The 24,551-nt window shown below is 38.8% G+C and overlaps 4 protein-coding genes across 4 annotated transcripts; 2 read left to right on the top strand and 2 right to left on the bottom strand.

Moving 5' to 3' along the window:
- The first annotated feature begins 773 nt into the window (after positions 1-773).
- LOC115626648 (40S ribosomal protein S10b) lies at positions 774-1,735 on the top strand. The gene is made up of 2 exons (XM_030522053.1): positions 774-841; positions 1,098-1,735. Exon 2 carries the CDS (start codon positions 1,099-1,101, stop codon positions 1,579-1,581), a length of 483 nt encoding a protein of 160 aa, XP_030377913.1. The 5' UTR covers positions 774-841; position 1,098; the 3' UTR covers positions 1,582-1,735.
- Positions 1,736-2,305: 570 nt separating this feature from the next.
- Positions 2,306-3,761, bottom strand: LOC115626647 (sin3 histone deacetylase corepressor complex component SDS3). Its single transcript, XM_030522052.1, has 4 exons — positions 3,580-3,761; positions 3,362-3,494; positions 2,591-3,299; positions 2,306-2,518 (listed from the first exon to the last, which is right to left on the bottom strand). Exons 1-4 carry the CDS (start codon positions 3,653-3,655, stop codon positions 2,432-2,434), a joined length of 1,005 nt encoding a protein of 334 aa, XP_030377912.1. The 5' UTR covers positions 3,656-3,761; the 3' UTR covers positions 2,306-2,431.
- A 1,136-nt stretch (positions 3,762-4,897) lies between these two features.
- LOC115626753 (sorting nexin-27) lies at positions 4,898-19,927 on the top strand. Its single transcript, XM_030522208.1, has 7 exons — positions 4,898-5,547; positions 17,567-17,669; positions 17,746-17,828; positions 18,073-18,718; positions 18,889-19,078; positions 19,145-19,323; positions 19,394-19,927. Exons 1-7 carry the CDS (start codon positions 5,291-5,293, stop codon positions 19,460-19,462), a joined length of 1,527 nt encoding a protein of 508 aa, XP_030378068.1. The 5' UTR covers positions 4,898-5,290; the 3' UTR covers positions 19,463-19,927.
- Positions 8,409-10,621, bottom strand: LOC115626772. The gene is made up of 2 exons (XM_030522234.1): positions 9,640-10,621; positions 8,409-8,872 (listed from the first exon to the last, which is right to left on the bottom strand). The coding sequence occupies exons 1-2, from the start codon at positions 10,619-10,621 to the stop codon at positions 8,409-8,411; spliced, it is 1,446 nt and encodes a 481-aa protein (XP_030378094.1).
- Positions 19,928-24,551: the final 4,624 nt, after the last annotated feature.

Below are 24,551 nucleotides of genomic sequence, written 5' to 3'. Positions count from 1 at the left end.
TTATGGTCTAATCTAACCAGTTCTTCCGAAGAAACAGACGAGCAAAGAAACAGTCGTGAAAATAAATATGTAATTCTTGATGAGAAAGGAACTCTGTTCCAACTATACTGCTTAATAGTAAATGAGTTAAAAACATATATTATCTTATCGTGGAAAAGTATATCTGTAGTTCCTTATATTGTAGATGCCAATCAGTTTCCAAATCCACCAATTATTGTTAATATACAAAACAATAAAACAAACACAAACATGTTCACGTTTTAATTTTAGTTCAAGTGACCTATGTATAAGAAAACAAAACACCCCCTTCGAACAACACGCGCCCAGCATTTATTGTTAAAAATAACGAAATTCACGATCAAATGTCAGATTTGATATGATAACGGTAGCATTACTCATTCTATTCATATACGTAAGAAGGTGGTAAAAGTTGGTAAAATCTTAGTTTAAAAATATAATTCATGCATTCCAGAAACTGTGCGACAAATGCTCACATATCTAGTGTTGTATTACATTGTGCCACCTTTTAAAACCCTGATTAAAGTCATGCTAGGACCTATAAATTAATTTCTAAGCACATATTGGATTTGCCGCATTTAAAACTAACCATAAATATAAGCCCCTTTAGTATGCCATCATATTTAATCAAAATATTTTCAATGGGCTGTTGCCAGAGGGCGCTCTAGGCACTTTGGTTATCGATTGCCATGCACCCCTTCAAACAAGAAGCATAACTTGCAACTCTGTGTATAGCAGAATTCACAGCTTGCCCAACTGACAGCTAACAGCTGTCATCTCGCTTTTCCTTTCTTTCCGGTCTCTGCTCCGTAGAAGACGCAAAGTACGTGAATTGGTGAAAAAAATCTTTAAAATAAAGCGAAATCCGCAAAAGTGATAAATTAAATGAAACTGTATTGCATGCGTCGGCTATTGCTGAAACTTTCAATTGTTGTGTTGTGCGCTATTTTTGTTTACAGTTGCCAATATTTGTCAATTAGAAAAAGGGCGGCTTTTGGTCCCATAAAATGACAACAACAATAAAACAGCTCAAGTGAACTTATACTAATTTTTTTTCTATTTTTTGTGTTTTCGTGCAGCATGTTTATGCCAAAGGCTCATCGTGTCGCCATTTATGAGTACCTCTTCAAGGAGGGCGTCATTGTGGCCAAGAAGGATTTCCATGCACAGAAGCACCCTGAGTTGGAAAAGATTCCCAATCTGCATGTCATCAAAGCCCTGCAGTCGCTGCACTCCCGCGGCCTCGTCAAGGAGCAGTTCGCCTGGAGACACTACTACTGGTATCTAACCAACGAGGGCATTGAAGAGCTGCGCAGCTACTTGCACTTGCCTCCCGAGATTGTGCCCTCAACCCTGAAGCGCCCGGCCCGTTCCGAAACTGTGCGTGCGCGCCCAGCTGCCGGTGGCCCACGTGGACCTGGCGACGCCTCCAAGACCGGCGAGGATCGTTCGGCCTACAGACGCGCCCCTGGTGGCAGTGGCGTCGACAAGAAGGGCGATGTTGGTCCCGGCGCTGGCGAGGTTGAATTCCGTGGCGGTTTTGGACGTGGCTCCCGCAGTTAGAGCGGAGCGTTTGTGTTTTTACAAATTGCAGAGTAAACGAATCAACAGTTTTAAATACCACAACAAACAAAAATAATCTGTGTATGTTTTGTAAGATGAGATGAAGAGTGCAGCAATGCAAGAAGACAAATTATAAAACAAACGCCAAGTGAAATTGATTTTTTTTTAAGGCTTTTTTTTTAATATTTTTAGTTTGCAAATAAATAAGAACGCGCCGATGTGTGCGTGCGTGTGTGTCCAAAAGGAAGAATCGTATTTCAAAAGATGCAGATATTGGAGCAGGCAGCCGTGTGATTGGAAATACGAGGCTGTCCAATCTTTTTTTCTATTTTCTAGAGCACTAACCGTTGCCATTCGCTAATATTCAAGGAGGGCTTCATATATGTATATCTTTCGTCCCGTTTGCTACGCCTCCAGAGATATCACCTTCCATTTTGGAGAAATCTAAGATTCGCACTAATGCACAGAATTTGCAAAACTTGCGTCTTGTGGAGCAGGAAGCTTTTGCCAAAGCAATGTAGCCATATTTTAAAAGCACATTGATTTATGTTCAAATGGACCACGTTTGATTAAACCAAAAAATTAGCAATTTTACAAATGCAGTTTTTGAAGCGCTCTGCGAGAGTAAGTGTTCTATGGCAGGAACTAGCACACTCATATTAAAATGGATCGCCTAATTTTGCCAAATAAAAATGAAATTTGATTTTTTAATACATAAATGTATTTACAATGTAAAGGTTGTTTTCGTTATAATTTAAATAAAAGTGTTTAAATATAGTCTAGGTAAATAAATTTCCACTATACAATCATCCTACCGCTACGAAGCGGTTTCGGCTCTTAAACAACTTAACTATCGACGCTTTATTGATATTTTTCCTTTTGCCAAATGCGACATATTAATCTTGACTTTGCTTTCGTTGGATCGCTTAACCCACACCTGCGGAAAATAAAAAAATTTGGCAGCATTAGTATATAGAAGATGAGGTGAATGTCAGATATGGTTACGCACCACCTCGTTACCAATTGCCGTAATTGTCGCCGCAAACTTCGCCATGTCCTTGCCCTCCACATAGACGTGCTGTCCTCGACAGAACCAGCGACGTTCATATAGTAGTTTGTTATCCTCGATACGCGTCTCCACATAGCTATTCGCCGGCGGCTCGCTTAGCACGTGCGCCTGCTGATGTTGCTGGGAATTTGCGTAGGAGCTGAGGCCGTTTTGCTGGAGGGCGTTTGGGACCAGTGGCTTGCCACGCTGTATCATTTTGAGATCCGTTTCAATTTCCTTGTCGTCTAACTGGTAGACGAGCAGCTGGCCTGTGGCAGGTTTGCGGCGTTTCTCAATCACGGGCATTGGTTCGTTGGGACGCCGCCGTAGTTTGCGTGTAATCGTCGTCTTGATCTCCATTGAATCATTGGTGAGCTCTAAACTATAGCGTTCGTTTTCAATTTGCCGCTTGCGATCCTCGAAATCGGCCAGCAGATTATCCTTGAGGTCCATCATCTTCTCGTCACATTCCTTCTGCGCTGCCTTCTTCTCCAATATGTAGTCGCGCTCGACACATTCCCGCATGTAATCCCTGTACGTTTCGTTGAGCCTCCGACGTTCCTTTAGCTGAATCTCTAACTTTTTCACACGCTTCAAGTACTCGGGATGTATGAGATGATTAAGTTCATCCAATTGCTTCTCAAGGTTCATTAACTTGTGCTGGTACATTCTAAAGAGTCATGACAAATTTAGTAACATAATACAAGGGTTAATAAATGGGGATCCGCTTACTGTTCTTTGAGCTCGCTGTTGCTTCCGATGTTGTTGTTGGTGCTGCTGTTGTTGTTGTTGCTGGACGACGTGCCATTCGTGCCGCCATATCTGTTCGGGCTGCGAAACTCCGTCTCGCTTGCATCGTCGGTATCTGTGGTAATTGCGAAACGTTGCATAGTTGAAAGCGTACTGATTTGCACTTTTGGCGGTCTCGCCTCCAAACCTTTTGTGCTTACCTTCTTCACTTCGCTCGTCCCCAATGGACTCATCATCATAGTTATCACCTCCGTACATGTTGTAGTAGGCGGACATGGTGCTGGTTAGCTGAACAAGTGCACTTTGGGCCCAAAACTTTCACGGTTTTTAAAAATTTCTCTTTATTATCCTGTTTTTTTAACTTATTTATATTTTTGCTTGGGACGCTGGTATATACACACATATATACATATGCAATGCATATGCGTAGATGGCATGTAGTGACACTTTCAAAAAGCGCCCTCTACCTTTTCCATTAACTACTTAAATAAAGCAATTGTTCAACACTTCTTTCATGCTATCGCATATATAGTCATCTCTTCGATAGAATGTAGTAATGAGTTTATATACGCTTAGCTGCAGCGATAATTAAACGTTAACTAAATGTTCTTACTATTAAATTAGAAAATAGAATATGAAATATTTTACAAGCATTTATTCAGCTTATCATATTCCTTTTAACTGTGCTTTTAAAGTTGCTAGGTTGAAACAACAATAGTAACTGAATTCAAACTACCTTGAAGATTGATAATTATAAATTCCTCTTTAGAAACGATGGTCAAATTAAATTTTGATAATTTTTTTATGGCTATTCAACACGTCTTTTCCAACTGGAAGGCTTGCAAGTTTTTATCCCGCAATAATTGAAGGCTAAAGTGTACCAAATAAGACTTATTAATTAAACGTATAAAGGGTCTGCAAACTGACTGAATAAACTATCGGACTAGACGGTCCAAGCAATACAAACGGTGTTTAAAGTTAAATACTGGCTTTTAGCAATTGCCATATATCATATACCATATAGTCCCAAATTGAATAATTTTTCTTAAAAATTGAAATACTTTGTAAATTGCTAAGACACGGTGTAACCTCCACATATCTAAGGGACAAACATTTAATTTATACGCGAGATAAATAATAACTATCGTTTAACACCATCTATTGATTCTAATATTATTCTTTTATACCAAAATAATTCACCCGCCAAAAGAAACTGCTAGTCGAATAGCCGAGCACTTAAATCATCCCAATCATATGCCTTGTATGACTGAATTTAAATGAAACGATATTAAAATGTGGGCTTACACTATTTATAAATGGTAAGGTATTCGATATTTATCGCAGTACATGTAGTGGTGAACAATGCATTTTGACTGCAAATGGCTATCGATACTTTTGCTAACATAATCAACTGAATGAAAATAGCGGGGATAATATCGAGTGCAGCTCAACTATTCGATGCATGTAGCGAGACCACTCATCGAGTAGTTAGTTTTGCCTGACAGCTGACAAGCTGCAAGCTTGGGGCAAGAAGTTAAAAGTAAATTAAAATAAAAAGTGCTGTTAATTAACACTTGTCGTCGGCATTGCATTGCAAGAAAACACGGCTTAATCCATAGTGCGCTCTGCAATAATTTTATTTATTTATTTTTTTGAACACCACTGCGGAAGCAAAAAGTAAAAGTGCTGCTTCTCCTGCCATATTAATTCATGGGTGTTGGTGTGTGTGTGCGCGCGCGAATGTTTGAGTGTGCAAAGAATTTGCAAATAGTATAAAAAATTACGCAAAAAGAAACAAAAAGCGGCTCGTATTATACTACAGCAGCGGCAACAACAACATTAGTTTGCGTTTCGTAGTCGTCGACGCAGCGGCGACAGCGACAGCGAAAGAGACTGCGAACCACCGGCGCAATGAGCAGCATCATTGGGGAGAGCAATGGCAGCAGCGGCACCACCATCACAGCGTCCGCCAATGGGCCGCGCGTGGTGACCATCTATAAGACGGAAACGGGCTTTGGTTTCAATGTGCGCGGACAGGTGTCTGAAGGCGGCCAGCTGCGCTCCATCAACGGCGAGCTCTACGCCCCGCTCCAGCATGTCAGCGCAGTGCTCGAAAATGGCGCTGCCGAGAAGGCGGGGATCAAGAAGGGCGATCGCATACTGGAGGTGTAAGTACACACATACAAGCGCACCACATGGCTGGTCCAATTACAGTTTTTTTGGTAAATTACGTATGCGTGCGTGTTTGACCTGCTTTCCATTGCTCGTATGCTTGGCGGCGGCAACCACCACTGGGACCACCAACGCCAACTAACAGAGCGCCACCCCTTTTTGTATATGTGTATGTATATATGTATATTATATGCATATACATATGTACATATGTATGTATATATTGTGTGGCACTCAAAATAAAAAGAAACTCGCACTCAAACTCAAACTTAGCCAGACAGCCGGGCTAGTAGGAGAGGAAAACAAGCAAGGAAGGCAAGTCAGGCAGGTTGCCAGCCTACAATGTTGGGAATCAATAAACGCTGTGTTGTTTGTCTGTATGTATATATCCAAGGATGAGTGTGTGTGTGTGTGTGGGTGGGTGTTTGACTGGATAGCTGGTCGTTTTTGGAGTTCCCTCCTGCCCGGTCGAGGGTTGTTACAGAATTTTGCCTCTCATACAAATATACAAAAGCTTAAGCTTGTGTGTATGCTTGTACTTCTTGTTGCTGTTGTCGCCTGCTTTTCATTGGCGTCAATGGCGTAACATGCCATTGTTTGGCCAAACACACACAGCCACGCACACACCGACAGACACAGCTAATTAAAAGGCCTGCCTTGCCTTACCTTACCTTACCTTGCCAACTACCTGTCCACTCACTATACTCACTGCCAAACGCTCATATCTTCGTGTGTTTGTGTGTCGAGAGTGCGGCATGCACAGCTTTTGTTTCCACCTTTGACATTTTGCACTCCAATTGTGCGGTCTCTTATCAGTATAAGAGTGTGCGTGTGCGTGTGCCTGTGTGTTGGTGTGTGTGAAGCATACCCTACTTTAACCTCAAGCTCTATCATCCAAACAATGCCGTCAATCAAAACGCATTGCATATAATTTTATTATGCTGCCCTGCACTCTGCCCTCAGCGTACGGACTCTCATCAACAGTGTGGGTGTGCCAAACGAGCCCCCAATCCCCTCAGAATCACCAAAATGTCAGGCAGAAAACGTTGGGCGCACCGCGCGCAAATTCAATTAATAAATTTGCAACAAATTTGCGCACATCGCCATCGCCATCGCATCGACGCAGTAATTGTCAACGATAGTCGAGGCAACGATAGTCGGGGCAACGAGCATGGATTGCCGCTCATCGTCATCATCGTCGTCATCATCATCGTCATCATCATCATTATAGTCAACATCACACCCTGGGCAAATTTGATTTTAATATTATTTTGGAACTGAAGCGGTTGTTGCTGCTGATTTTTGTTGCTATGCACTTAATTAATGGCAGCAACAAACTGTCGCTGTACAACAACAACGACTACGTGTATAACAACAAAAACAATACTCATAATTTGGCTGCAAACAAACAAGCAGAAAAATAAATAGACCGGACAAGCCGCGCAAACAATCATAGTTACAGCCGTAATCCGTTTAATTATCTCTTATTTTTATGCAAATATCGCTCGAATGCAATAAACAACAGTTCTCTGCTCCTCTAAAGCCAACAAACAAGCCCCTACACACAGTCGCTATTTAATTTATTTCAACTCTGACTAGATTCCTGATTTACACACTTAAGGAACAGATTATTTCATTGGTTCTAGGATTAAATTTTTGTCTGCGAGTCGAGGGAAAGCTAAGACTTATAGAAATACATATGCCTTGCATATAGTATGACCAAATTTATTTCATTTCTGATTGTTTTCTCAACTTATGACTTTACTATTTACTGCTGGTTCGCCTAAAGAAACATTTTTTTGTTTGATAAAATTATATTATCTTCTGTATAGAAATGAGTCAGTTCCACGAGTATGTTAATTTAAAAAATAATTATATTTGCAAATTGACTTAATAAAACGAATGCTGATAATGGTGGAAACAACAAAATCAAAACGTTCCACAATATTTGAATGCTTTTTTACCCGTCACTGAGAAGTTTAAGTGTATATTGGTTTAGTTAAAGGTTTTATGAGTATTAAAGTTCCATAAGAAAGAATGGTATAAGTACATTCATAGATAAGTAGTATAATAAGTATAAACAGCAAGACGAGATGAATCCAAACCGCGATGTTAGTTTGCGCAGTATAAATACTTTCCCTGTCCATATTCCTATTACAAAAAGTATGGTATATAAAGGATTTTAATAATGTCCCGGAATATTCTGAAGTTACGTCCTAATATGAGTACTATATCTTATATCTGTCTGCATTGACACGAATTATTGGTGCAATGAAGTCTATTTAAGTTGAAGACCTAGGGTATACAAACGTCGCTCTTGAGCGACTCTGTAGTCAGGCTAATTTTTAATGTTTGGGGAGTGTTTAGAAATGCAAAACGAATCTGATCGACTGTCGCTTATTTTCAATAAATGTTTATCAATGAATCTTACTTTCGACACAATATATGTGCATACATATGTAAGTACTTATACTTATATTACATTTTTCTATAGCGATATTCGCGAATAATTTTGATACTGCTTGTGACATGTAGGGGCGTTTTTTCGCTGCCTGGCAACTGAAACACTGCAGTAATGAGCTGTTTAACGCTTAACATCTCGGAGGCCTGGACGCCTCGCCGCCACCACTTCGCATTTCTCCCATTGCCTTCCATTTCTCCTTCTGTTGGTTGCCTTCAACGCTTATCAACTTCGAGTGTTTTGCATTGTTTATGGTGTTAAAAAATGCCGTGAATATGTTTGTTGTTGTTGCTGCTGCTACTACTGTCGTTTCTGTTACCGTTGTCGGTATCGTTGTTGTTAGCTCATGTTGTTGTATACATTGTTGATGTTGCGGCTACTGTCTAGGAGGATGCCTCACACAAACGGCCACAGATATTTCAAGAGCGTTGTGGCCAGACGTTGCCGCTTCATCGGCTGGGAATTGCTCTTCAAAAGGCTCAAGCTTGTCACACTTAATGCCTTCTCTGTCCACAAGGTGGACGCCGTATTGCAAAGGCTGCCATTGCAGCGCACACAGTAAGGATCATTGGAGGTACACTCGGGCACCTCACCAGCACAGCCGCGTACCGTGTGGATTAGATCCAAGCGACTAATCACGGTGCTCACGCACAGCTCCGTTGCCGAAGTGCAATTGCTGCGCCCCATCTCACTAGGTTGAGTCATTGTGCCACAATCATCGCCGTGCTCCAACGAATTACAACGATAGCAGGTGCGAACCGACCACTGATTACAGCCATCGGCACTCCGGCACAGCTGACAGGCCTCCTGGTCGCCAGGATGGAAGTCGGCGTCAGCACAGCCTCTTCGCAGCTGAGTGTCTGTTTTGGGGAAGAAGTGCGAGAGGGTTAATTAGATAATTCAGTTACTTGTATTAATATAATAAAAAAAACTTCCTTGAATATATTCTTAAAGTTCTTCCTCTTCTTTCAATTCAATTGAATTAAATTTTGCAATTGAAGAAGGCCATTTATATAGAAAATTAAATTATATTTATCACTTTCTGCTTTCTGTAGCTATCTATACCTCACAAGCTTTCAAATTCCTTGAAGCTTATTATTTAAAAACGATTTTCATTTCATACTTAAAAATGAACTTCAAGTCTTCCTTGCAGCAAAGGCAACACGGCAAGACGTTTTTCTACAGTCACGTAAAATGTCTAGGCTAGTGCAGTACCCTTAGTTTATTACGGAAATTAAATAATGCTCTGAAATATATTTGTTTTTGAAATTACTCGTATATGGTGTTTGCCGGTTAAAAAAAAAAGAAGTTATTTTTCTTCTCTCTCTCTCTCTCTCTCTTCGTAAGCAGAAAATATTTAATTTTTGCAAGCTTATCAATATATTGTTATTAAGAAAGATGCTTTTAAATGGGAAATTTTTCAGGCAAAAGCCGTGAACTCTAGCCATTCTTTAAAATACATAATTAACAATTAATAATTTATTCTTATTAGTTTAATTAGTAAATATTGGCATAAGTAGCTACTTCTCGTCATGTACGAGCTCAGAATAATTTGAATATTAATAAAACGGGACGAAGTTTAAATAAACTTTTAAGTTTAGAAGGCAACATCCACTCACCGCCTAACCTTGCTCGCAGGCATAGCAGCCGACTGTTCCGTTGGCACACTTTTCCGCCTTCAGATTTCGCCCAGTGCGGCAATTGGCATCAGTCGAGGCATTGCAGGTGGCACAGGCGATGTCCAGACAGTCTGTATTGCAGAATTCGCCATAACACTCCTGTAACTCGCCCGTTGGATAGAAGCCCATGATGCTGGAGCAGCCCCGCTGCACAACCTCGGTCTGATCATTGCGATACAAGAAGCAGCGTTCCTGATGCCCGTACATGACCTTATTGACGCAAGACGTCACCGTCTCATTGCTCAGAGCACACTTCGCCGCAGGCAGTTCCGACGACTGCGTCCGCAAGCACGCAGGACTGGGCGAATTCCGGTTGTGGGTGCACTGCAGGCAATGTGTCTCGCTCACCGTGAGCTCGGCATTACAGCCATTGTAGTTGCACTTGAGGCACACATGCGGGCAGTCCGAGGGCAGGTTCGTGTGTTCGCAGCCGCGTTGTGTGTTTGACAAATGGATGATGTTCGTGTAGCACCGATCCTCAGCATTATATATGGGGCAGGGCAGCAATAGCTGTGGTCGCTTGCTGACGTCAATGCACTCGGCACCACTGCACTGATAGCAGCGCAGTCGATCCGTCGGATAGACGTCGCGATTGCAGAGACTTGTGTTGCAATGCTCGCATGGCTCGGCACAGTAGCCATTTGGGTAGAGACGTCCGAGGCAGCCGCGACGTGTCAATCCCGCGGTTATCGATGTGACGCACTCGTCATTGGCCTTGGCGCACTCCTCCACCTCCAGTTGTTGACCCGGCCGGGTGGCACACTCTGAATCCTCGGCAGAGTCACAGGCGTAGCACTCGAGTGCCTCCGTAACGCGATTACATGCAGTGATTAGCGTCAACAAGAGCGCCAATCTTTTAAGAGCGGCAGCAGTGGTGACCATATTCTTTGTCTTAACCAAACTGACAATACGCTTGACTATCGTGTCCATTTTATAAATATGGGAATCGCTACGGGACAAAGAAATGCTTGCAGATTTAACTGGAGATTAGATTAGGGTACTTCAAGTGCTGCCACTGCCTATTATACTCGTAGTTGTTGTTATTGTTGTGAGGCTAAACTAATTCTAATATGTAGAAACAGTAACGGATATTTGTTTATGTCCAACTTACTGTTTTTGCCTTGCTACCAAGGCAGTTTATTGCGATATCCAACTATATTCTAACAAATGAGAACCCTTTGTAAATAGCATGGATTACTTTTTTGTGCGACCAAAGTCGGTAATTTTGCTATAATAAAATATATAATATTTGTTTATTTAGTGTACAAGTTTATTACATTGTTACTTTGTATATTAATAAATAAATGACTTATTGATAGTTAGACTATTGCATGACTGCGAGAAGGAAGCGTCGAAGATCATAGTACATATAGTAGCGAAGAGTTCAGTTTGTTTTGTTAATTATTTTCCACTGTCCTCTGCGCTTCTCAATATGCTGTTATTCATTTTTATTTTGGTACCCATTCGTTCTTCCATTGTATTTACTTAATAGTCTTCTAATTGTTGACGCATGTCTCGCCTCTTCCCTTGCCACAAGTGCAGTCTGAGCCACTAACAGAAAAAAGGCACAACCATGGCGCTATTTTTGATGTTGCTATTGTAGTTGTTATTGTTTTAGTTGTCATAGCACTAGGTTATGGTTGTACTTGTTGTATTTATTGTTGCGCTTTTGTCATGCTCGTCAATGCCACTTTTTTTTTTGTATACGCTGTATCCGAAGGGTTATAGGCTATCTATCCCAAAAAGTCATATACAACGGGCAGAAAGAGGCGTGTCATATAGGTACTCTTATGTTCAGACGAATCGATAAAGACATGTCCAATTGTATGCGAACGTAGAGAACTTTTAACTATAACAGCTGAAGGCACCAAACTTGATATGCTTTTGCTTAACCCTACCCAGAGCAAACAATCTCTGATTTATAAATATACGAGTATCTCGTATCAAAATCGGTGCACTTCAACTGTCATAAGTGGATATATTACATGGCTGTTTTATTAATGATTGACGCAACAAAGTTTATTTTAGTCGAACGACTGTAGCGGGGTGCTCGCAGGGTATTGAAGTGTCGGGCTGGCACGACATTAACGTTATGCTCGTACCCGTTTGCTTTTGTTTTGTTGTTAATACTGCTGTTGTTCTTGCCACTACCACGTACTACTCGTACTACTACATAGGGCTTTTTCTGCTACTATTGCTGCTGTCGTTCCTTGTGGCCTCCCTCTGTTGTATGCAATCAATGGGGATTATCAACTATTTTCATTTCTTGTTGATTCTGCCTCAACACAATGCTCGCTCGTCTGCTCGTTAAAACATTTGCGACAACAATGCCAGCAGCAACAGCAACAACAACAGCAACAACAACGACAACAGCAACAATGCACTTTACAAGTATGAAGGTAGTTGAAGAAGCAACAGCACACAGTAGTAGCAACAACAGCAACAACATCAACGTTGTAAGCCCACCCACTGCAATAATAAGCCTCGGTCTGCCCACCAGTTTCGTTTGCTGGAATAGGAATTTTTCTAATTTTTTATTTTTATTATTATTATTATTATTTTACTTATGTTGTCCCTGCCACAAAATTTGTACTGTAGTATTGAGGTTTGTGCTTGTTGCTATCATTGTTGTATTTGTATTTGTTGTTGTTGTTGTTCTTTGGCATATGCCATGCAATAATCAATAGACTTTGCGTCACTGAAATGTTGCTTCGTGTGATACATAAAACTTCATCAGTGAACAACAAGACGAAAGCGGTCCCGAGTGGTTCAAGGCGGCCCCAGCAAACAACATTTATTTTGCAAAGACTGGCAATAGGCGAAAAGCCAGCATTGTACGAGTATGCCTGATGGAAAGCGAATGTGGTGATGAGGGGCGATGAGTTGAGGGGGTACGGAGAAATGGGGATGGTTGCGCATTGATGGCCATGGAAACAATTTGTCTAACATTTTTTTTTATTTTTTTTTTTTTATTTTGGACGGGAACCAGAAATAGAAACAACAAACATGGCAGAAAATTAAATATAAATAACATTAAAGTGTTTATGGCAAACAAACTTGCTGCCCAGCATGCCTCTCTATCTACCTTTCAGGCAGCCTGTTGGGTTGGTATAGTGTCTTGTGGATTGTGGCTTCTCGATTCGACAGGGAACTAGCCAGTGAATAGCCCATCACTTGACGGGCAGGCCGCATTTTATGGCCTTAGCCTTGTCTATACATTTCTCCATTCATTTCCACATAATATACGTGTACGAGCAGTACACGAGAATTTCTATTTGCATTTGCGTCCGTTGAGTTTGCGTGGAATTTCTTCTTCATGCCCGGCCCAATACCAACGAACCGTGTGTGCAGATGGACTGTTAGAGGAGGGCGGTACGTAGTTGCTAAGGAAAATGTTCAATTAGTTGCAGTTCGAAGAGCATTGGAAAATAATTTAAGTTGGCTAATTGGTTGGTTTTCGAGTGTTTCTCTGCTCATGTGTTAAAAGCTGTATCGGACCAGCTTCATAAATCAATTGCACAGAACCTGTTGACCAGCAGGAGTTTCCTCTTATGCCCACTTCTTATACAGTCTATATAGGTGTCCTTTGCAGACATTCAGCAGCGTAGAGTGCATGTAGGCGAGCATTGATGCAATATAAGTAACATAAAACGGCAATATCTTAATGTTTCAATTAAAAGTAACGCAGACACTTCTTATCAGGCCATCTAGTTTGAACTTCTAGAAAAATGGTTAATTGGTATTTTAAAAAGACTTGTAATCAATCGATAATGTAATTCTAAATTACTAAATATTAATATTATATAATAAGTATGGATATCATGGGGACTAAAAGTAACCTTTTCAATGCCACAAATATCCCAATTAATTACACCTGGCTATGTTTAATAACAATAATCATGAAGCTTATTGAAAGTATTATTAGTATTTAATTAAAAGATATGTGCTATGTGCTGCTCTGATATTTATATGTGTATGTACTATATATTCAGAATTCCATGCGGTTCAGAATACATATTACTTGTATATATGAAATATAGTAGTTGTATCTCAACATATACTTTTCTTTTCTTTTCTATTCGCCCTTGGGAATACAAGTAGGGTGTGTAAAAGTTTGAATTTTCATGTTGCATGAAAACTAAAACACGATGGAAAACCAACTATAGACAATTCCACAAATTTCATTAGAAACTTTGACTGATATTTTCATTATGTTTTAAGTAAACATTTTGCACACGTTTCAGCTTCAGCAAAACTTTTGATGGAGACCGTTGAAGCTACCCCTACCCCTACACAACCCCTACACCACCCCCACCTCTGTCTGCCTTCTTCTATTCGTATCCATTGTGCTGCCTTTAATATTTCGAGGTTTGGGTTGCATTTGCTGGCAGTTTGGCTTGGACATGTTAATCAGGTGCAGCAAAGTTGCAAATTCCAGTAAACACACAATCGCACACGCCTGTAAACAATGCGTGTGTATGCGTGTGTATGTATGTATGAGTGACTGTACATATGTATGTGCATGCGTTCTCAGTTATACTTGTAGTTATGGCAAAATAACACAAAGTCCGAAATCAACTGCTGCTCACTTTTGTTTATGCACATAATATCCCACAGATACGTTTTGTATAAACAACTACATTTGTATGTATATATATACATACATATGTATATAGTTTGTATTGTTGTTGTTATTGTCGGTTGGACGACTAAGGCGCACAATTTTGTTATTTCTGCGAGGTTATCAGAATAACTCAAATTGAAATGAAAGCGAAACGAAACGAAACGAAATACACAAGACCAAGCCGAAATAAAGCAAAATGAAAAGCAAACAAAAGAATGCATTAAATATACATACATACATATATGTATGTATGTATATTTTTTTAATAAAAACTGCATAGCGTATTTACTCGTTCGTACGAATATACATACATACATATGTTTTTATTAATTTATTCATGCACTCATGTTTGGAAAACAATTTATAAACAAATAAACCATATTTGAATAACACTTGCTGATAATATTTCGGCTTCAGTTTTGCGGATCATTTAGTCAGAGCGCTTGGACCGATGAAGAAATGGAGCAATGGAGCATTGGAGAGAGCTGGGTCGGTTCGGGTTGGGGGGGAGCAACCTTTTGGGTTTGTTGTCTCTGCATCTGACATTTTTCTTTTCCAGTGTTTGCATTATGCGCATTTCATTTCTATTCGTTTTGTTTTGTTTTGTTTCGTTTCATTTTTTTTCTGTCTTCGTCTTTGGCCGTTTTGTCACTTGGAAACGGGTTTCGGTTTCGGTTTTGGCCTGGCTCTGGCTCTGGGCCCAAAGCCTGGACTCTGCCGCAGTCGATTGCGTCGTGTCTCTTGCACCGCTCTTTATTGTTTTTGTTTATTATTATTATTATGTATGCATGTATATATGTACATATATTTCTATAAATTGCGCTCTGACTCATTGCAATTGCCGACTGTCCCCCTCCCCCTCCGCGTCTGCCACTGCGACTGCCCATGCCTCTACGCCTGGTGCTTCGGGGTGTTGGTCGCCAGCCACGTCAAGTCGCCAAACACGATAACAACATTCACACTCACAAATAGTGCCACATTCGATGTTTTCACACACATACACATGAATACACCAACTACACATACATTTGTGTGAGTTCAAGCCGGAATGATATACAAATCGCATTGCTTTAAGTTGGTCTATTCGATTTGCTGAACATTTCGATTTGCTGCTCGCTCGGCAGTGGCACTCATTGAAAGCGCCGGCAATTGACAGTCCTCTACCTCTACTACCTCGAAGCAAAGACCACAAATGGCAAGATGGGGTCTACACTTTGCTCTTAACGCGAATGAATTCCTCTGGCTTTATACTTTATCAAGACAACATAATTTAAATCAGATTACATACAAGTATGAAACATTCAATCACATCAGCTGATTGACTATGGTTAGACACATTTCTGATTAATTGGAGTACCAACTATAAAGCTTCATGCAAATAATTTCCTTCAATGTTTTAAAAGAAATCTTGCTTTCTGTGCAGCTCTTAAAATGTTTTCTGAGCAACTATGTATACATTTCTTAATCCTTTAATTACATAGCAACTCTGTTGAACATACTTTTTAACTAAAACCCAAGAATAGATTTGTCAACTAATTGTAAATATTGTTAATTTCTTGAATCGCACCTACATTTTATTTTGTTGAATACAACTTCTTAGGTTTGGGTCTGATTGCAAGGGACTGACTACAAGGGAGAATGCTACAGTCCAGCTAGCCCGATAATGAAATACACTGTACCAAAAAGAAGAAGAAGAGAGAATTTGGTGCGGCAGTTTGTGGGCGTAGAACTGAAATTAAATTGATTCGCTAATAACTTTTCCTAGAATTGAATTGATTGATTTAAATGAAATCAATATAAAACAAATGGAGATAAATGTTTATAAATTACGTGTGAAAAGTTTAGTTTTTGTCGCTTTTGAATTTGTACAGTATTGACGAAATTCTATATACTATTTTAATTAATTACAAGTAAAATAAATGGGTATAAGAATTATAGCCCCTATTTTCAAAGCGCAGCAGTATTTCTACCTTGAATTAAAACAGCTCATACGCAAATGGTTAGTTTAGTTTACAACACAGACATTTACTATATATTGTTGATAACAAGACGCGTCGCTCTAGACATGTCCGTCCGTCTGTCTTTCGGTATGTACGTAAGAATAGCCAAAAGTGTAATAGATAGAGTCAACAAACTTGTCATACAAGCACTTCAAAGTCCGGGACAGAACAAACTTGTGTTTTATTCGATGCATCGCCCAGTACTCCGCAATGGGTTAAAAGTGTTTATATGTTCTCGTATTTGAAAAAGTATGAAAGCTACAACATCCAAATTTGTCATCTAGATACACCCAGGTACATAAATGTTATGTTTGATTTCCCCTCTAAATATAAATTTTTTAAAATACCTGTAATTTCAACATTTTTTGCAAATGCATTTTTGTTTTAGAATAAAAGTAATTTTGTTATTAAATATCAAATAATATCTACGAGTATAATTGATACAGGATACAGGGTATAAGTAGCTTTCTCATTAAAATAAACTACACATTAAATATGCAATATGCACACCTATGAATTGTAATTGAAATGGCAGTCGGCTAGAAGAGATTACGGTGACAGAACTGGACTAACATGTACAGGTACTTCCAATTGAAGGTTGATTGGAATGCTCGTAGCTCACAACAACTTCTAAGCACTCATTGTACCCTTTATCATAAGTAAATGCAACTTGACCTGATTTGACAGAGCTCTCTTGAATTCGTAGGCTCACACCTACACCCCCACCCACCCATCCAGAGCCACCCAAAAACCCACCCGCACTGTGCCACAATGGATGGCACTGCAACTGCACCACTTCTTATCAATTATCGAGAGTCGGTGCACTCGAAGCGGCCCAAAGTGCAGGGCGATCAATCGAATTGCATCGTATCGCAGAGCCTATAGACTCAAATCATTATGTACTGACTTTTCTGAACACTGAGTAATGCCTTCCCCCCTGCTCCATTCTGGTACGTTTTGCTGCTTATCTCTGAATGGACACAGCTTAAATTTGTCGCTCATCATGAGCTGGTCTGGCAATTTGCTACGATTCGTGCGAGCCAACGGATCTAAAAAAATAGTTATAATAAAAAAGAACGATATTAGTTAAAAATGTTGCCTTTCAATTACGCACAATTCGCAGTACTTGGGGGCAGTCGCGTCCTAAGCGATTACGAGCGACGGTGCCAGCGGTGCGTCCGATCGAAAGGAGTGGCTATTCCATAACAATTTAACTAATCTACTTGAACTCTTGGTTGCGTCTCTTTGCAGAAATGGGGTGAGCGTGGAGGGTGCAACACATAAACAGGTCGTGGATCTAATAAAATCCGGTGGTGATTGCCTCACTCTGACGGTCATATCTGTGACACAACAGGTGAGTAAATACTGAGGAGAGATCTTCATTGAAACACTTTCTAATGTAATATTCTACTTCTATTTTTGGCCCAAAGGAAGCGGATAGACTGGAGCCGCAGGAAGATCAAAGCGGCTACTCCTACATCGACTACTCAGACAAACGCTCCTTACCCATTAGGTGAGTCTTTGAGAGCGCTTAAACGAATCCAACAAATTGTGGCATACAATTATTTAAACGTTGCTAGCAACGATAAGCCCAGCTAAGTCGGGTGCACATGATATTCATACATATATGTATGCGATAAGAAGTTATCCGTTTATGTTTATACGTTGTTGAAAACGGTTTGCATATATGTACTTGTAGTTATTTATTTAATATGAGTTATTCTAAATATGTTGCTCTCCTTTTTCTGCCCTTGTAGCATACCGGACTACAGCATAGTGAATCGGAATGGGGAACGCTACATTGTCTTTAATATACATATGGCCGGACGACAGCTGTGCTCGCGTCGCTATCGGGAATTCGCCAATCTGCACTCGCTGCTGCGCAAGGAGTTCTCCGGTTTCAATTTCCCAAAGCTGCCCGGCAAGTGGCCCTTTCAGCTGAGCGAACAGCAGCTGGACACGCGTCGACGCGGCCTCGAACAGTACCTGGAAAAGGTTTGTGCAGTCCGAGTGATTGCCGAGAGCGATGCTGTGCAGGACTTTCTCACCGACACCGAAGACGACATTTCCGCCTCGCCGGTAGACATTAAGGTTATGCTGCCCGATCACGAGGTTAGCACAGTCTCAGTTAAGAAGTCCTCAAATGCCCAGGTGGTCTGGGAGATTTTGGTGCAGCGCGCCAATCTGACCGCGTACACGCAGCAATATTTCTACTTGTTCGAGATTGTCGAATACAACTTTGAGAGGAAGCTGCAGCCGCACGAGATTCCGCATCAGCTGTATGTGCAGAACTACAGTACGGCCTCATCGACGTGTCTGTGCGTTCGACGTTGGCTCTTCTCCGTAAGCAAGGAGCTGACTTTGCCCGATGGCGAGCAGGCGGGTCGCTTTATATTCTACCAGGTGAGTGTGGTTAACAATCCAAATTATATGGATTTAAAAGTAAAAGAAAAAAAAACAATGTACGCTAATCGATAAGCCTTTTCATATCGCAATTGAATCAGAAATTTATAGATAATTATCCACATTTTTTTAAACGATATAATGAGACTATACTTGTGTCATTTTCGCAGGCCGTCGATGAGGTTAACCGTGGCAACATACGCGCCGATGGACGACTTTACGAGCTGAAGGCGCTGCAGGATGCTAAAAAGGCTGGCGATTATTTGGCGCTGGCGCGTACATTACCCGGCTATGGCGACGTTGTCTTTCCGCATTGCTCATGTGATAGCCGCAAGGAGGGTCATGTGGTGCCTGCCGTGGGTGAGTGTTTAATTCCACTAGCCATCCACTTGTGTCCACTTCATATTGCTCTCCTATAATTGACAGGCATGAAAAGTTTTCGCTTGCACGCTTGCCGCGAGGATGGCTCGCTGGAGGCGCAAATGGTCGAGCTAACCTGGGACAGCATCACAAGCTGGGAGAGCGACGAGGAGTCCATGTCGTTTTGCTTTCAGTACAATCGTCCAGAAAAGCCCGCTCGTTGGGTCAAAGTCTATACGCCATATGTAGGTTATCCGTATGAAAGTTGTTAACAATTCGCGCTCAGACTCGTATCTTGGTCTGTTATATTTGCAGCACGCATTCCTAGCGGATTGTTTCGATCGCATTATGGAGGAGCGCAAATGGGATGACAGTGGTGACTAGAAAAAGGAGGGGAGCAGAGCAATCCACAGGCACACACACGCATATACATACCCACACCCTCATGGCTACATGGCGAACCCGACACTGCAAATTGGCTTAAAGCCTTAGGTGTTAACTTGGGTTTGCCAACCGCCATACACACACACACATCGGACATATTCACCCACAAACTAGCGCGAATTGACAGCAGCAAATTCACAAATTATGCTTATGCATTGCCATCATCATCATCCCCCAACATCATCCGCCATCCGCACCCCCGGCCACAACCATTTTCTTATTGTTTGTTCCATTTTTGTATGCCATATTTTGTTATTGTAAAATTGAGTTCACTTCGTATGTTTGTTTGTACTCGTATGTATGTGTATGCAAATGGCAGGCACATTAATGCAGAGCTTAATCGATATGTAGTAATTGTATCTATAGATTAGTTTTTCATGCATTAAACGCCAACATGTTATTGTATTTGTGTGCCCTGCTGTACTTAGTTTAATTTTAAACAATCACACATATATATACGTTCGTTCACATATATTGTAAAATATATATACATATATATATATACTGTACGCATATAAACATTATGTACTTGTAAATTATAGTATAGTATATATCCAGGGTTAAACAAAAGAGGAATGTTAACAATGCGCGCAGCAACAAAAGCAAAGGAAACTTTTTCAAATTTTGCACCATACAACAATACATATGTATATTTAAGCACATACATACATAGGAAGCACCAATTTAGCAAAACAAAAGTAACAAAAAGCAAAAAAAAAAAAAACAAATAAAAAAGAGGGATAGGAAAAACGAAAATTTAAATGAAAAGCAAAAACCGACGATTCTCATATAATTTATATACATAAATATACATACATATATAGCCTATATACATTTATACATGCATACATATATTTATATAGCAACTATGTATATAAATTTATATATACATACATACATACGCAATGGAAAATCTCAGCGTACGTTTTTTTTCTTCATACAGATGCAACAAAAACAATATTAAAACACAAAGCTGCTAAATGTAAAAAGTCAATTTTAATTATACATATGTACATTATATAGAAATTTATACATACATAAATGTCTTTAACGAAGCAACAACAACAAAGAGATAACAACAACAGCATTGAACAAACGATTTTTGCAAGACGACTCATCGGAGGGAGCATAAATCGAAATCGAAACTTAAACCTGAAATTGAAAGAGCAACAGCAATAGAGAAACAAAAATTATGATTAATTAAAAGTTAAACATATGTACTCAGCATTCTAACTTACAAATAGAAACTGTTAGTTATCGTTAAGTAAAGTTAATAGTTAAACAATTATTAAAGACACGAAACCACACGAAACGAAATGTGAACAGATGGAAAGAGATGCAGGCATATAGCGTTCTCTCACTCTCTCGTCTCTCTCCCTATCTCTGTCTCTAATAGTTATTTCTGTGTGAGTGATTGTGTGGATATGGGGAGTAGAGTCTAGTAAATTCTGCAAACCTTATAAACACACATATAGGCCCGTTTGTAACGACATGCGATCGTGTTAAGTGCCGATTAAATAATCTATGCAATCATAGTAATTTTATTTAATGTCCTTTCATAACTTTGCCAACAGCAATACGTCAGCTCGAGGTAGTGTTGAAAATTTGCCTCATCTATTTCATCAAAAAAAATAATACGTGTTCGTAAAATATACATAACTCTGAGTTCGTTGAGTTCGCTTTTGGCAAAGTTCTAAACTTTCATTGGGCGCATTTAACAGAGTAAATTAATAAATTTTATTAGTTGTTTTAACTAATTAATTAATTAGTATGAGAAGGTATATATGAATAAATGCAGTGATCAGTGATCGAAATTCTCTGTTCAATGCGTTTGGTTCTTAAACTAAAATTTGCAATCATAATGTTGATTATTTTGATTGATTTTTTTTTCTACATAATAGCGCGTAGCTTAATACCATTGAGCTCAGTAGGCCATTAAGTTTATAGTTGAATTAAGTAAGCCATTTACTCAAGTAAACTTAATTACCTGACATGTTTCGAAGCATACAAACATATTTATTTGAAAGTGAATACTTGCGAGAGTTATGATGTAAATGCATTCATGTTGAAATAACTGATCTATCTGCTGGGCCAATGCATTTAAGTTTCGCGCTGCCTCGAACTTAGGACGCCAATTTAATCAAATAAAATAAAATTGAATTAAATCGAAAATGATTAAAACCAAATACATTTGTATGTAAAAACTTGTTACAGCTTTATGAATTAAACGAAACGACATAAAAAATAAGGTGTTGAAACAATTTAGATGATATAACAAATTTGTAACAATTTCGAACATTTAATGATAATCAATACAAACACACATACACAAAATATATAGCATATTTAAGGCAAAAATCGACAAGCAAATGCGTATAAAATATATGAAAACTGCAAACATACCAACACACTTACACGAATATAACATTCATACACACCCACATACATACTTATATACAAACAAATATTTACATTTATCAACGATGCAAGTGACGTCAGCTTGTGATATTTACAATTTAAAAGCATTATTGTTTGTTTAATTTTTACCACGATGTATGTGTATTTAAACATAATTATTATCTGTGTAAAAATTGCTCTTGTTTGGATTATAATTTTTTTTTTTTTTTTTTTCATTTCTGTTTTGGTTATGTGGCCCACACTTTGTTTTCGTAAGATGTATTTATTATGAATATTATTGCGTATTATGTATATCATATGATTATTGTCTCAAAATTCGCAACACCAATAATTGCAAAATGTCACGAAAGTCAAGTCCACGCGCTGCTGCCAAGTATCTGAAAGATATTTTGCATACAGCCGCTCCAATCTGTGTCTCAAATTGCAAAATGCTTAGCAAGCTTCTTTCGTTGATGCTGATCTATTGGCCATCTATGTTTAGTATTTAGTGCAACATACCGATCGCTATTCCAATTGATTTTGTTTGACTTTGAATTTTTTTTTTTATTATTATTGATATAATATTATGATTATTATTGTCTTAGCAGTTAAGTGAACAAATTGTAAACAAATTTTAAACGCACTCTGCAGTGCTCCAGAGTGAAGGAACACGAGCTACATATAGAGGCGAGCAAGATTTAAAAAATATTGAAAATTGAGTGTTAACAGTAAACAAAAGCAAAAACATAATTGTACGTGTAATACATAACTAAATTAAACAACAAATTTAAACAAACAAACGAACCTTTCCATATATTTCTTAATATAAAATCTAAAACAAAAAATGAAACAAACTAAAGACATTCCTTTAAAATACAAAAACAACGTATGTATCAATGCTTTCACATTAAAAAAAAAAAACAAAAAAAAAATCAAATCAAAGAAACAACCATGCATACAAATTACTAAATTATATAAATAGATATATGCATTAATTAAAGCGCATAGATAAAAAATCAGAAATAAAATCAAACATAAATTGACATACTATTTAAAAGAAAAGTCAAACATGAACACACACTTACAAAATTGATATGCAAATGAGAGTCTTTAAACACATATACCCACACGCATACACACACTTATTATTGTAGAATCGGGACTGCCTTCGAATTGCTGAGAATACAAGGCTCGGCACACACGGCGCATACTTAACAAACAACACGAAACCGTACCGCCGAGTCGGAGATCAAGTGTAAAAACTGAAACTAGCAACAAGAACAAACAAAAAACAAACGAAACGAAACAAATCAAATCTATAGAAAATGAGAAAATACAAAAAAACAAAAATGAAAACAGAAATAGAAACAAAAAAAAAATTAAGAAATTATTGAAATAAAAATTGCATTTTTCCCCTTTTGAAAAATGATGCCGTTTTCTTGTTGCACGTCTTCTCGGTTCTCCATGGACGGGCGCCCATTTAAAGGCGAAAGCACCAGCATGTGGAGTCACTCCGCTGTACTAACTACTTACAACAATCGAGGTGAGTAAATTTCGAGCTAGTGATTATTTTTTGCTCTCCTTAAGTAATCTAATTCGCTTTATTAGTTTATCCCTTCTATTCACTATTTTTAACTGGTAACTCTGGCTCACAGGCTTATAGTAATACATACTTATAATTAAGCAGAATTCTTTTAAAATAACATTGATATCAGCAATTTTGTAAGTATTGCTTATTTTTTGAAACAAATCAATATTAGAAGTCCTTGTGAGTTGTAGTTTTACTTCCGCCATTAGCTAAACTCGTCAGGAAGTTTTTAAAAGGTACTTTCTTGTAGCGCAAAAGCCTTAGCCAATAGTTTTATTCCAACAGAATATATATAATATTGATACCATTCTTATGTTTGTAAATTCTGCATCATATCCTGAAGAACCTATAAGGATTACTGCGGCCGAATCAAAAAACGAATGATTGAAAAAAACGACTGCCATAAATTTAGTCGAATTTTATTTCTGTTGGCACCACAAAAGACAATCGATAGGTGCTGAAATTGACATTCAAATTATGTTTATGTGAATTGGAATTCGGTTGACTTCTACGGCGTGTAGTTATGGGAATTTTAATAGTCCTACGTAATCGACAAGCCAGGTTTATAAATATGCCTAAGGCCCCTTCAAATTCAAAACTTAAATCCTAGAAAAACGAACTCCTAGTTTCTTAGAAACAGGAATCAATTGATTTTTCCAATTCAAAATTAAAAACTTTTTTCACTCTGCTTTTTTATAGCGTTTTCTAAGTTTATTCAGAATCGCTAATATTCACCAAATATAATATTTTAAAGGATGTTTAAGAAACCATTTCTAACGGAAGAGTAATCGACTATATTCTATAGGTATCTTCCGATTAGATTGTAAGTAAAGGGAAATCTTGGATCATTCAATAAGTTCCTATGTTCATGATCTTTAAACACAGCCCCGGAATGGTAAAAAGGGTATATGAAAAACTTTTTACCATAAAACATAATTGCCTTGCGTGCAGAAACTTCAAACCTACATACATAAACAATTAAATGACATCCACACCCAAATCTGTAGACACATGTCTATAAAATGTATTTTATTGGGAAGTGTT

This window comes from Scaptodrosophila lebanonensis, unplaced genomic scaffold (genome assembly GCF_003285725.1).
Source record: "Scaptodrosophila lebanonensis strain 11010-0011.00,11010-0021.00 unplaced genomic scaffold, SlebRS2 tig00000089-arrow-pilon, whole genome shotgun sequence".
Taxonomy (NCBI): Eukaryota; Metazoa; Arthropoda; class Insecta; order Diptera; family Drosophilidae; genus Scaptodrosophila; species Scaptodrosophila lebanonensis.
The sequence above is the reverse complement of the archived record's forward strand: the minus strand, read 5'-3'. Positions and strand labels throughout refer to the sequence as shown.

Excerpts from the sequence above, each read along its gene's own strand:
- LOC115626647 (XM_030522052.1), bottom strand. The coding sequence starts at position 3,655 with ATGTCCGCCTACTACAACATGTACGGAGGTGATAACTATGATGATGAG. Across the intron at positions 3,495-3,579 it reads GGACGAGCGAAGTGAAGAAG|ATACCGACGATGCAAGCGAG; the intron begins GTAAGCACAAAA and ends CAATTACCACAG. Across the intron at positions 3,300-3,361 it reads AACAGCGAGCTCAAAGAACA|AATGTACCAGCACAAGTTAA; the intron begins GTAAGCGGATCC and ends ATGACTCTTTAG.
- LOC115626648 (XM_030522053.1), top strand. The coding sequence starts at position 1,099 with ATGTTTATGCCAAAGGCTCATCGTGTCGCCATTTATGAGTACCTCTTC.
- LOC115626772 (XM_030522234.1), bottom strand. The coding sequence starts at position 10,621 with ATGGACACGATAGTCAAGCGTATTGTCAGTTTGGTTAAGACAAAGAAT. Across the intron at positions 8,873-9,639 it reads CTGCTATGCCTGCGAGCAAG|ACACTCAGCTGCGAAGAGGC; the intron begins GTTAGGCGGTGA and ends TCCCCAAAACAG.
- LOC115626753 (XM_030522208.1), top strand. The coding sequence starts at position 5,291 with ATGAGCAGCATCATTGGGGAGAGCAATGGCAGCAGCGGCACCACCATC. Across the intron at positions 18,719-18,888 it reads GTCGCTTTATATTCTACCAG|GCCGTCGATGAGGTTAACCG; the intron begins GTGAGTGTGGTT and ends TCATTTTCGCAG. Across the intron at positions 19,324-19,393 it reads TCAAAGTCTATACGCCATAT|CACGCATTCCTAGCGGATTG; the intron begins GTAGGTTATCCG and ends TTATATTTGCAG.